Source organism: Phodopus roborovskii, unplaced genomic scaffold, assembly GCF_943737965.1.
Source record: "Phodopus roborovskii unplaced genomic scaffold, PHOROB, whole genome shotgun sequence".
NCBI lineage: Eukaryota > Metazoa > Chordata > Mammalia > Rodentia > Cricetidae > Phodopus > Phodopus roborovskii.
The window spans coordinates 1502232-1516805 of record NW_026125397.1 but is presented as its reverse complement, the minus strand read 5'-3'; the positions used below and the strand labels follow the sequence as shown (position 1 = coordinate 1516805).

Below are 14574 nucleotides of genomic sequence, written 5' to 3'. Positions count from 1 at the left end.
TGGCTTGGTGTACTGAGTTGCCTTAAAAATATTTACTATAGTGAATGAATGAACTGTCCATTCAAAAAGATCAACTGTGGGTGGCACCATTCCCTGCACAGGGGATTGTATAAGAGTGAAGAAGGCAAGCTGAGCACTAGTGTGAACGTATTCATTCATTGCTCTCCACCTTCGGCTGTGCAAATGATGTCACTAGATGCTTCAGGTCCTTGTTATCTTGACTTCCCTACAATGGTAGATATAACCTGAAATAAACCCTTTCCCCCTTGATTTTCTTTTGTCAGGGTACTTTATCACAGCAACAAGAAAGGAAAGAACATGACATGGTTTGTTAGTTGTGATTTAATTAACAAACAAAAACAGTTCCTTTTAAGCATCAGTAATGGTGCATTCCAAGGATTTGAAGCCAATGAACAAGTATTAACCTGGACCTTTGAAATCACAAAAGTAACAAAACTTTATGTAGGTCCCAGAGGGGGCTCCAACGTTCTTAGAGACCAACTCTTCTATCACACTTGTCAGAGAACCTACGATATATCTGATAAAAAAGAAAGAGCATGTGAAGGGGTTGGCAAGATGGCTCAGTGGATAAAGTACTTGCTGTGCCAGCCTGTTGACCCGAAGGTGGAACCGATGGTAAAAGGAGAAGACTCCCTAAAGTTCTTCTCTGACCTCACACGTATGCATCTATGCACACACACACACACACACACACACACACACACAAACATACACATCTACACACACACACACCTACATACACAAACATTCACACACATCTACACACACTCACACACATCTATACACACACTCACACACATCTACATACACACACACCTACATACACAAACATTCACACACATCACACACTCACACACATCTATACACACACTCACACACATCTACATACACACACCTACATACACAAACATTCACACACATCACACACTCACACACATCTATACACACACTCACACACATCTATACACACACTCACACACATCTACACACACACACATCTACACACACATTCACACACATCTACACACACTCACACACATCTATACACACACTCACACACATCTACATACACACACACATCTACACACACTCACACACATCTACATACACACACTCACACACATCTACATACACACACATCTACACACACATTCACACACATCTACATACACACACACATCTACACACACATTCACACACATATCTACATATACAAACATTCACATACACATCTACACATACACATACATCTACACACACAAACACAGATACATCTACACACACACATTACACGCATTCTCACACACACACATTCACACACATCTACACACACACACACCTATCTATACATACACACTCACACACATCTACATACATACACTCACATACTCACACCATCACATGCAAAACAAACATTAATTTTTTTTTTTTAAAGAAAAGAACACATAGGTTTCAAGAGTTCTGCCTGTGGTCCCACTTTCTGGTTCCTAGTCCAGGGATAACTGCAATCAAATCTCACTGCATCGTCAGGATGAATGAGCAGCCGATAAGAATTTAGAAATCAGGTCTCCATTCTATTAGAGACCTTGGAGAGTTACCAAGATAGACCAAGTTGCTGCTTATACTGCATACTCACAGCTTATACAATCATGCCACTCCCAGACCCTATTTCTGGCTCATTCCTAGGCATAATTTCTGGGCCCACCACTGGCTTTTACTCCTGCGGGGATCAGTAGAAGGCTGAGGTCTACCTGAACACACATAAATCTCACTGTATACGTCACTTCCACTTTTCATTTTCCTTAGTCAAGCCAATAAAGAATAAGAGATTTTGATATTCAAGAACAGGTCAATTTTGAAATGGCTGTTCGCCCCATTACATAATAGTAAGTAACCATTCTTGCATGCTTTAGCAAAAAGACTAGCCTAACATGAGAACCTGTTCTTTAGAAAATTAAAAAAGAAAAAAAGAAAATTCCAGTTTCCAGGTGGCAAAGAAGGCAATGAGACCTGATGCCCTCTTCTGGCCTCCAAGGCATCGGCATGCTGGGTACTTGCATACAGTCCAGCCACACACGTGCACATAAAGTAAAACAATAAAAATAAATCTTCAAGAAAGTGCTTTCTGAGCCAAACCCAATCCCCAAATCTTACTTTAATTAATACCACTGTCCACATCACATAATAAAATGAAAATGATATACTGAAAATAAAAATCTCCACACATTTTCTTCTCTCAGGTGTATTTAGAACTGAGGTAGTATATTCTCTGATGTGGTTTGTGTTGCAAGAGGTAGCATGAGATAAAGGAAGCCAAAGATACACACAGTCACCAAGTGAACGGGCCAGTATAATAAAACTAAGTAAAGGCTTTACTTACACACCTGGCCTATTCCAACATACCACTTTTGAAACGGTGACTTTTACATTTTGCGATGGGTTTGAATATATGGTTTATGCCTCTAGGGCCCATGTTTGCAAGCTTAGTCCTAAGAGGACAATTTCAGGGGTGGGATTGTCAAACAGTAAGACTAATGGGAGGTTGACAGCTCATTCCACATTCGGGGCATGCTCTTGAAGGGAACTAAGGTAGTTTTGGTTGAACTCACCCAGCCACTCTCTTGCATCCTGTTATGAGATGTGACCTGTTCTCTGGCACCTTGTTCCTGTCACTACATTCACTGTGATATGACAGTCAACAGGACTCTTACCAGAACTGTGTGCCATGCCTGCAATCTCTCAGACTGTGACCTATACAGAACTCCCTAGCTCAGAAACAGCCTTCTGTGTCATCTTATTATTGCCATGGTATGGCTGACTGGCACAGAGCTCTCTGAGAGGTGACTGAGCTCCTGGTCATATGAGAAACAAAACATTTTTGAAAGGTATCTTTTGATACAAATATGCAGAATGAAACATTGCTTTTGTGTATTTCTTGGCTCCTAGCCTCGGCTCTCTTTTGTGTAAAAACTAGAACAATTTGACACTTGAGGATAAATTGCAAACACAGTATTGAGAGTTTCTGGTGGTCTCTTCACCCATCTCCCTATCTGCATGAGATCATATATGAGTCAGGGTACTTAGGTCAAAACCAAGAAATTATTAACCTGTGACACTACTCAACTAGAGGAAGGGGTTATTCTGAGTCTATCGGTTTTCCTCCGCTATGGGTGCCATGCAGATGCTCATGCTGAAGTTACCCTCACCTTTCGATCTGTGACCGCATCCTCATCTTGATACTCATCGCATGGGCTGGAGCTGGCTGCAAAAGTGGGTCCCTGAGAATAGTACTGAGAACTTCGGCATCCATCTCGCCTCAGCTTGTCACATTCTGCAGAGAGGGCAAGAAGTAAGTCATTAGAAACCAGAATTTGTGGAAGTCTACTTTACTTAACTGTTCCAGTAATATTTTCCTAAGCAAAATAAGATTTCAAAATAATGATATAAATGATTAAGGGTTATTAAGGCACTAAATATCACATCAATGCACTTTAAGTGGATCTTCAGAGGGTACCACCAGCCCATGCAGTAAACACTTGTCAGCAATTCTGTTCCTAGGAAATTGAAGGTTAGCATAATTAAAACACTTGTTCAGTATGCTAGGCAAGGAAGAAGTGAACTCACAGTATTACCCCGGGGCCTTTGTCACTGTACTGTAATTGCTGTCACAGAATTACTGATTATATTATAACAGCTTTTCCAAACCCACAACTAAAGTGATGGACAAGCCATGCTTGTTTCCAGGACTTAGCTCAAGTGACATGAGAGGTCACTCAATGACTGTGAGACTATAGCTTTTCAGGGCGATGGGATGGGGGAGGCGGAGAGGAGAACTCAGGTTCCTGGAAATGAAACTCACAGCCCTGAGGATACTAAGCTCTTCGCCTGCAATTGAATTCTGATATTAAATTTGCTGTGTGGAATTTCATAGGAAGCTATGTGCTAGCCTGAGATATCTGCCAGTCCACAGAGGACTGGCAACATCATGGACAGTAACAGGTCCATGTGCCACGACTGGCAAGAGACTGGGGTCACAAGGGACGCCAATGCAGGGAGGAATCTGATCATCTGGGCTATCATGTGGGGAAGGCACCAGGAGCTTTCCCAACTATTATCCAGACCCACTAAAGGGGCATTTGCCAGTCAAGAGGAGCTGTATATAATGTGGTCCCTTAAAAACCAACTTTCTAAAGTATCAAGAAATGTGCTTTTCTAGAAGTTTTCTCTTTATAGGACTTTTTGTTTGTTTTGTTTTGTTTCAAGACAGGGTTTCTCTGTGTAGTTCTGGCTGTCCTGGAACTCATTCTGTAGACTAATCTGACCTCGACCTCACAGAGATCCACCTGCCTCTGCCTCCTGAGTGCTGGAATTAAAGGCATGCACTCACCACTACCCAGCTGCAGGGCTTTTAAAACCATATACTGAAAAGTACAGAACCAAACTCAAGCCTCTCCACCCCTCCTGTGTTAACAGAGAACCCATGATTCTCAGTAGACAAGGACAGTAACTTCAGTAACAGATAAAGTTGTGAAGGTTTTGTTGTTGTTTATGACCAGAAAATAAAAGACCTCATTCTTCTTTATTGCAATGGGAGTGGATGGAGGAAGTTTCTAATTCAGAACTATATATAGATTTAAAAAAAAATGGGCCCTGACAACAGTCACTAAGCTCTGTGAAAATGTCAAGGTAACTGGGAAATGAACACTATGAGATAGCTAAGTAACAACTTCCATCACTTATGGGCTGGCAAGTATTCGTGACACTTTTTTAAAAGCGCAATCTTCAAGTGTCTGAAGCTTCCAGCCAAACTATTTTTTTTAAATTAGATTTATTTATATATTTATTTATCATCCATGAGTGTATCCATGAAAATTCAATCATGCAAGCTAGGCCTTTAGATGGGGAAATATTTTCACAACTCCCCAACAGTTATCAATTTCTCTGCGGTAAATACAAACGATGTACATCCTCATTCTACTGAGATAATGTTATAGGAAATAGGAAGGGTAGCTTTCAAATGGTGTTCTCTTAAGATCTCTTGGGTTCCTGAATATTTGATTTGGTTTTCTTAAAGGAAGGCTAAACTCAGTAACACTCAATTCAATAGTTTCACATGCTATATCTTAACATAACCCACTGGGTTTGGCACTTAACATCCTGCTAAATTCACTTTCCCATTCCAACCATCTCTGTACCACTGCGTCTTCTAAGAGCTGGGGCAAATCTTGCAAGATGAACCACCACAAACTATTACCATCTACAGCTACTGCTTCTGCAATGTAGGCTTTTCAGAGACCTGACTAATAAAGAAAAATAAAGATAGGAACCAAAGCCTTTAAAGCAAACTCTTTTGTTCATAATCATCTTTTCTGGCCACACCAAATATGTGAAGAGTATTTGCCCCTGTTATGGTGACACACACCAGTAATCCCAGCATTTGGGAGGTGGGAACCAGAAGAAGAAAAGTTCAAGGCCAGCCTGGGCTAACCAAGACAGGCCATGCCTTAAAACCAACCAACCAAACAAAGGAGACTTTAAATCTTATATATGCATTGATAACATGTAAAACTTTATTTGAAATATGGTTAAGAATACTAAATACACACTAAAATGATTGACACATGTTAAATCTTAAAAGCCCAAAGTACTTCAGAACTGCGTCCCAAACACGAAAAATCATGAAAGATTAGCACCATGTGTTCTATACTTCCAGCTGTGGTTCCTCCCTCACCCAGGGCAAAAGACAGTGCATGTTTTTCCTGCCATGACATTCATATCAGAGAATTGTGTACACTGAGCTCCAGCAAACACTAGTGTGGGTTGAGGAATTGGCAAACTCTCTCTCTTTCTCTCTCTCTCTCTCTCTCGCTCTCTCTCTCTCTCTCTCTCTCTCTCTCTCTCTCTCTCTCTCTCTCTCTCTCTCTCTCTCTTCCTTCTCTTATCCAATTTCTGAAATAAAGTAAACTTACAAAACTCCGGTATTACTTCTTCTAACTCTAGGGGAAATTTTGGAGCATTTCCTTTATCAGCTTGCAATAGATCTTGGCTTCTAAAACCATGGCTTTGTTCATTAAAACTGAATATATTGTGTGCAGAATGAGACAGGAGTGGGTCAAACCATCATGAATAACAGAAACTTCAAACACAATAATGAGAGTAACTTAACTGTAAGACAGCACATAATTTACAGCCAGGTTTTACCAGCATCTGCAAGATAGAAACGTAACAGCAGGCCATCTTTAACACACACTCTTGACATAGAAATGAAGGCTAAAACTAAGCTATTGTTCTCAAAGGACTGTTTGGATAAGCATCACCCTTGAGGCCTCTGCTTTCCCAACTAAAAAATTTCCCTCCTTCCTTTCATGAAGGAAAACAAGTTCTTTAGCATAAGGAATATGTGCAAACATTTCCAGTAAGCCAAAACACGGAAGGAAAGAGTAAGATCATAAACAAGCTGGCCATCTAACCAGCTCATGAATTTAACTTAGAAATGTCAACAGAATCTACTGCAAGAAGGAGGGACAACCTGAGGTTGGATCCCCAGCATAAATATAAGAAGCTGGGCACAGCACACGCACCTGCCGTCCCAGTATGGAGGAGGCAGACAGCAATCTCACTGGCTGGCCAACCAGCCAGCTAGCCAGTCAGGGAGCTCCAGGTTCAATGTGAGACTTTCAAAAAACAAGGTAGAGAGGCTGGGAAGATGGCTCAGTGGGTAAGAACACTTTCGCTAGAAGAGAGGATCTGCATCTGGATTCCCAGAACACATGTGAAGACAGGTGTACATAGTATATACAACACACACACACACACACACACACACACCATAAAATTAAAAAAAGTAATCTATTACACAAAATTTCCAAGAGCTATTTCCAAAGTTCATTTCTCCCTGGGCACTCTTACTGGATTTCCTCTTTCTGTGTTACAGTCACAACGAACAGAATATACAGCGGCTGCAAATAGGCCCAGACTCTCAGTGGCTTAACACAACAATTTCAAAATCTCAGTGGCACAAACTAGTTATATTCCCCTCATACAGCCAGAGCTGGCACTGGGTCTGGTCACCATCTCCATCTAAGGGCAAGCAGCGCGAGGCCCACCTAACCTGGTACTTGAAGTAACAGCCTGGTGTTGCTCACACTGGCTCTTCTGCCTAACGTCACAGAACCTCCATTAACTCCAATGTTGTTGGGTGAAAGAAGTCAGATAGTTAGACCTAACTTCAGCGAAGACAGGAAATGAAACCCTTCCTCTGGCCAAGGGAGGGAAACGTTAAAATACCAGAACAGCTGAGAAGATTCTACCAAATGGAGGAATGGCGTTGGTGGTAGTTTTCAGGTTTTTGTTACCTTGTCTCTCAGCATATTGTTATTTGCAATCCTAAAATGAGGCAGAGAGACTTCTGGCAAGCAATTTGCAACTTCAAGAAAAATCAACCCTTTTGTTTGTGTAAAGGGGGATTAATTATTATTAAAACTGTTAAGAGCTGTCAAGTGGCTGTTTGGAATCCAGATAGACATAACACATAGCTCACTCTAAGTGAGATCTGAGGGCAGCACTTGAGTCTCACACTCCAATCCTTGAACTGAACATTAGAGTTCATTAATTGACATTAATTTACTTTCCAGTCCTCTGTCTGCTCAGGCACTGTGTTCAGGCTCTTCGGTATAAGAATTTTCATAGAACTCTCTGAAGGAGGGTATGCAAAACAATAGTTCCCCCCAAATGCCCACTGCTCTTAGAATTCACACATAAATCACAACTACTCTGATTTGTTACTAAAAGTCAAGATGTAACTGCATAGCTAGATTTTGTGTGTTTTTTCTTTTTAACCAACTTTAGCTACATCTTTACCAAAATACAATGAAGCTGTGCATACTTCTTTCCCTAAAAATTAAAGACACTCCCAGGTATGTTCTCTCGCTGTCCTTTATAACACCTTTCAGTCCAAAATAGGGCCAAACCATTCAAACCAATGTAACTTCCGGACTTACGAAAATGATCACACATCTAATTAATTTTACACAACACGAAGCTTCATGATTATGAGTAGTTTTATTCTAGAAGAGTGTCAGACAGGTAGCCAGCAAATATACTGAAACTTCAAAGCAAAGAGAAAAAAAAATGGAGGGTCTCTGGTCTAAAAGTATGATCTCCACATTGAACTGTGTCCTCTCAAAAACTATAGAGAAGTCTTTAGTCTATGTACCCATGTTCTTACTTGGAAGTGAAATCCTTCCAGGTAGAGCCAGTTAAAATGAGGTGGTCAGAGTGGGGCCTAGCGAAATAGGACTGATGTCCTTATATGAAGAGGTGGTAGAGGACTCTCTGAAGACATACAGAAAGCAGCAGGTCAAGCTAGGTATAGAGCTTGGAGCTGGCTGGGGCCACCAGGAGCTGGAAGGGACAAAGAAAGCTTCCCAGACAGAATGGAAGGAACATGTCATTGTCACCAGTTTAATTTTGAACTTTCTGTCCCTAGACCTACAGGATAAAACATTTCTCTTGTTTTAAACCACCCATTGTGGTGGCAGCCTTGAAGTATCACTATAGGACAAGCCAGGAGATGCCAAGAGAAGGAAGAAATGAGCAAAGATTTTCCCAGAAATCTGTGTTGAGAGGTAAGTTCTTGACAATACCCTCAGCACATCACAAGCAAAGACACCAAGAAGAACTGGGCATGGCAGGCACCCATTGGCTACTCAATAGCTATGGACCCTGGGAAGTTAACATCTGTTTATCTGAAGATTCGCCTGCAGGTCCCGAGGAAGGCGATCCTTAGGAAGGAAAGGGTCGCTGTGACAACTCACAAAAGTCATAACAGTAACTGCCATGCATTAGTTATACCCACTTTGAGGGTTTCCTTTGTCACTGTCCTAAGATCATTACACATAATGGGGACTAGAATACTCACATTTTACACATGAAGACTTAAGGGACAAAGACGTAGCTTGCTGTGCTGCACTTGTTGAGACCACCATTAGACCCCAGGTCTTCTGGCCCCAGAGCTCATTTCTCTTTCCCGGGAGAATAACGTGCACATGTGCATGCTTAGGATGGGAGATTACATCATCTTCGTTTCTCGCTGGACCTCTGCTATGGCTTAGAGGCTCCCACCAAACTCACACTGCAGTTTTACTGCCACTGTGATGGTCCCAGAGCTGGGAGCTTGAACATTGGACATGAGGGCTCCATTCCCACAGATAAATGCCATTATCCTAGAAAGGGCTAAGGTCTCAGGAACAGGTACTCCCCCACCCTATTGGGCCTTGTATCATCTACTTTAGAAAGGAGGGCCTTATCAGATCTTGAATTGCCCAGCCTTCAGAACAAACACCAAAGTGTCATCTACCCCTTTGAGGTTGACCTCACACCCTGAGCAGTTGCCCAAAGCCTTGTCTTATGACTCCAGCCCCACCCCTGAGCTGTCATGAATTTGTCAGTATCTCTGTCCCTTCAGGACCTACTTCTCAGGACAGTTGCCTTCTACTCCCAAGTCACCGCAGTCACCTCCATCGTCACTAATATACATCATCCCTTCCCTTCTAGGCGTTAGGGTCTTTGCAGGAAGAAGCCATATCTCAGGCATTCTTCGGTCCTACTGTGCCTAATGTGGAACAGAGGCTCAGTTTACACCTTTCAAAGGAACAGACAGAAGCTCACAGAAGCACAAGAGTAATTCTTGCCAAAGAAGCAAAGCCATGGCTGCAGGAAGTCATCAGTCCCCCAGACAGTTTCCTCTCCTCTTAGGTATGATGACTTGTGGGCACAGCACCCCTACTTCATGTACCTATGAATTCAACAAACAGATCTTAAACGTCTACTGCCTGCCAAGCACTGTTACATGCAGAGGAGATTTCCACACTGAACAGGACAGACTCGAGCCCACAGAGCCTATGTTCTGACATGAGCAGACAACAAATGAAAACAGTGAAGTACTGTTTGTAAGGTCTGAAGTGGTGACAAGAAAATAAGGCAGAGGAGGACAAGGGGGTGATGCGGTTGATGACACAGATGAAGTCCAGGCTTGGAGGAAATGTGACATCTGAGAAAGCATGGCTTCCACATCCTTTGATGTGGGATGTCCTTCTGTATGCTGTAGATATGTGTTGTTTTTATTGGTTGATGAATAAAGCTGATTTGGCCAATGGCCAGGCAGAATAGGGCCAGGCAGAAAATCCAAATAGAGATACGTAGTAAAAGAAGGCAGAGTGAGAGAGACACCATCTAGCTGCCAGGGAGATAAGATGTGAGGTGACAAGCCACCAGCCTTGTGGTAAAATATAGAGTAATAGAAATGGGTTAATTTATTTGTGAGAGCTAGTCAGTAATATGTCTGAGCCACTGGTCAGACAATTATAAAAGCTCCATTTACAGTCCTTAAGAAATAACTAGAGGTGAAGGTGACACTCAGACTAAGTGAAGAAGAGGAAACAGAGGGAGTTGAGGCTTGACAGGAAAGAGGACAGCAGGGCCTTGTGAGTTACCATCACAACACAAAACTGGTTGGTAACTGCAAACAGAAAGGTAGCTCGACTGTACTAGCTGTCACTACCTATTCCCACCAACTCCGATTCAGTTCAGACCACACAGACATATGAAGTCCAGATAAGACACAGGTAGAGTCTGAATGGAGAGAAGTCACTAGCAAGACCTGGAACGTCACACGGTGTTCACCACTGATACCTACAATTCATCATAAGCAACTTCTTTCTCCTAGATCTAATCTGTGAACTGAGATTCAGGGGAGAAGCACACCTGTGTCAAGCATTCTATAAAACTGACTGTGGAGAGCTGGAATGTCATCCTGGGCCATCTCCGGTGTTCTCATTAGCCATATGGCCCACCTCGACATGGGGCCCAACAACCCAGTCACAATTCAGTAAGTTTTTTTGGAATGTACAAAGAGTCCCCTAACTTCCACCAACCCGAAGGCTAAGTAGGTCATCAGATAGCATCTCCGGCTAGAACAGAAGTCCCTAATTCGTGTCACTCGCCTACCTGATGTACCCACCAATGTATTTGAAAAAAAAAAAAAATTAAAAAGCCTTGAGTTATAACTCTTTTTCTTCTGTTACTTATAAAAATTTCATGAAGGGCCAGGTGGCTCAGAGGGTCAAGGGTCAAGGCTCTCACCACTCCCCCACCCCCTGGGAGTACAAGTCTGGCATCTGAAGTTCACCTCAGAGCACACGTAAATGTGCCAAAGAGAACCAACTCCACAAAGGCCCTATGCCCTCCCCGTGCAAGCTGTAGTGCCCATGCCCCCTCCCCCATAGCAGTAATAGGAATAAATTAATTGCAAAACCTTCAAGAAATTGTGTTCACATTGAAACATGGTATTTGTACAGTGTTATTCGTACTGGCTACAGAACAAACTCTCTCCTGCTCCTTTAAGGTAAGAACTACGCTTCTCTGTGTTGACAAATCTCATGAAAGAAGGTCTGCTATGCATTAAATAGATTCTTAGGGTCTACAGAGATGGCTCCACAGTTAAGAGCAGTGGCTACTCTCCCAGAGACCCAAGTTCTATTTCCAGCACCCATATGGCAACTCACAACCATTTGTAACTCCTGGCCTTCTCATGACCATGTATGTACATGGTACACAGACATACCTACAGCATAATATGCAAGAAATTTTAAAAAAAGTTTCTTGGGGCTTGAAAGATGACTCAGTAATTAAGAGCACTGACTTCTCTTCTAGAGGACCTGGGTTCAATTCCTAGCTCCCACATGGTAGCTCACAACTTTAAGATCTGGCATACATAGCTCACACAGGCATACATGCAGACAAAAACACCACCAATGCACATAAAGTAAATATAAATGAACTATCTTGATATTTTTTTACAATGACTTGGAAATAGTCTAAGGGAAAGTTTTCAACTTCAACAGATGGCAAATGCTTATGACTTCGGACTGAAGATGAGGCTCAGTGGTGCAACACTTAGGCCGGCATTCACAAGGGCATAGGCTCCATCTCTGGTACTGAATAAAAAAGTATAACCTGCCTCAAGCAAGATGCTGGCTGGTGCAGGACAGAAGAGGAAACAGAAATCGAATGCATATTGGGAAGAAAATGGGATTGCTTTTTTGTGGTGCTATATTATCTATGGTTTCTTAAAGCTTGCCTGAGGATTCAGAAGCAAGGCCAGCCTCAAGCTATAGAGACCAGGCAGTGGCAGTACACACCTTTAATTCCAGGACTGGATTAAGAGATGGACAGATCTCTGTTAGTTCAGGACCACATTGACTACACAAAATTGATCCAGTCATAAAAGAAACAGCTCACACAAAAGTGATCTTAGCATTTGAGATGACACGGCCTTAATTCCAGCATTATGGAGGTATAGACAGGAGGAGATGGCTGGGCAGAGAAAGGAATATAAGGAGGAGGAAAAGACAAAAATTCACAGCCTTTGGTCTCTGAGAATTTGTGGAGGCTGGATTGCCATTGCAACTGGGGAGAGGTAAGATCTACTGGCTTGGCTGCTTTGCTTCTCTGATCTTCAGTTTGAAGTTTGAACCCCAATATATCTGTCTCTGGGTCTTTTATTTATTGTGTTACAGCTTTTCTAGTCTCTGAGTGGGTGAGTGCTAAAAGAACACACACACACAGAGTCAACTGACTTGCTACACCATGTGAAAAAGACAAAGAGATGATGAAAGAAGACTTTGCAACCAAACAGCCAAAAGGACCCAGCAAGTTTTCTAGTTTATCACTTTCCAGGGCAGTGCAGGGGAGGGGTGGTTCAAGTGAGGATGTATGTATGTATTCCTTGGGATGTTGGGAAACACTGGGATTAAAAACACCACCCTAGATCCCACAGACGCACATTATTTTAACATCCGAATATAGTTTTTCTGTAATAGTATTAAATCTTTCAGATTTAATAGAATTCAAGGTCATAAAACTTTGGGAGGACTCAAGTTCCAGGGTCAATTACAAGGGTAACGGCCATAACATATAGCTCCAGTGAAAATGCCTGACCAGGAGCCAGCAGCTAAAACATCCTCTTTTCAGATCACTGAATTTTAAAGCCAAGACTCTTGACATTAAAAAAAAAAACCAGAAAGCCCTTTGCTGTCATTACTTGATTTGTGTTTAAAGTACTTGTGTGTGTATTAAGGGAGAGTGTGCATTTTATCTCTCTCCTGTATCAGGAAGCCTAGGTGCAAAGCTTGTCCTAGTCCAGGGTTCTATATTTCTGTCCCAGTACTTTTCATCAGATTAGGAATGGCAAGGCCTAGGACCAGAGCATCTTCATCTGGGGCCTGGGGGACTGAGAATGCATGGGCTACAGACATTTAGGTCTAGAACAAAATCAATTCCAGACCAATGCTATGCCAGGTATGATGTAGCTAAAATAGTTCAGCTATGTGCTTTTGATGAAGCCCATAGGAAAAACTGACTGTGCTTAAATGTTATGCTTTGTAAGTATTCAAAACCATGTTTCCTTAATGAAAATCAACACTAAATACAATTTTTAACTGACCTCTCACTTCATTAATTTATTGGGTTTGACAAGATTGTAAAAGAGAAGGAAATCTAACTGATTCCATACGGACAACGAATTTGCCAAAAATACATTTGGATTTTCCAAAAATCCTTTAATGTAATTAACTTCAATGTATTTAAATTGTCTTGGAGCAACAACAAACTTGAAGATAATTAAGAGTCTACAGATGTGCCAGCATTTTTCAAGTGACTCACTCATTTAGTGGATTTAATATGAATCTTGTCCATAGGTATTTTTTTTTCTAGATAATATGATGGAAATTTTAAATGCTAATTCAAATTCGGATGAACATATCCTTTTGGTTTACTGTTGGACTAATGACCATTCTTTTCCACACTTTTAAGTAAGAGTTGTTATGCAACCAAACAGGGATATACAACAATGGCATCAAAACACACTGTTGCATCCCAAGTACTCAAATCAGAGCTATCCTACAACTGCCTGCAGTTTCTCACCAAGTATCACTTCATCGATCCTCAGCATCCAAAGCAACATAAAACACAAAAGGACAAAGCAAAAATGTATGGTTTTAACAAGGGGAAGATCTACTTAATATTAGGTGAAGAAAGTCCAGCCAACCTGAGTGAAGGCAACTCTGGCCCAAGTGTCAAGGTGGAGGGTGGGGGGACTCAGGACAGGAATGAGTCTAACACTGGAGGAGAGTTGCCAGAGTTTTGCTCCAGGAGAAAATTTGGGAGGAGGCACGTCACACCATGGGGTCTGTGATTCTGCTGACAGGTGCTCTGTGTGTGTGTGTGTGTGTGTGTGTGTGTGTGTGTGTGTGTGTTGGGGGAAATCATGCAAGTATATGTCTACATTGATATGTAAATACACGTGCACATGGAAGCTGGAAGCTCATAAGTGTCTTCAATCACTTCTCCACCATATCATTGTGAGACAAGTCTCCTACTAACCAATTTGGCCAGCCTGGTTAATCAGCAAGGCCCAGGGTCCTGCTATCTCTGCCTCCCCAACACTGGGATTACAGGTGTGTAACTCTGAGCCTGGCTTCTTACCTATGTGCT

The 14574-nt window shown here is 42.0% G+C and overlaps 1 protein-coding gene across 9 annotated transcripts in view; it reads right to left on the bottom strand.

Annotated features, from left to right (window-relative positions):
- The window catches only part of Nhsl1 (NHS like 1), a 208719-nt gene that overhangs the window by 37180 nt on the left and 156965 nt on the right, over positions 1-14574 (bottom strand). For all 9 annotated transcript variants that reach the window (XM_051175333.1, XM_051175334.1, XM_051175336.1 and 6 more), the window contains exon 3: positions 3228-3352. In XM_051175333.1, the coding sequence (XP_051031290.1) occupies positions 3228-3352 (125 nt within the window). The remainder of the gene's footprint in view (positions 1-3227; positions 3353-14574) is intronic.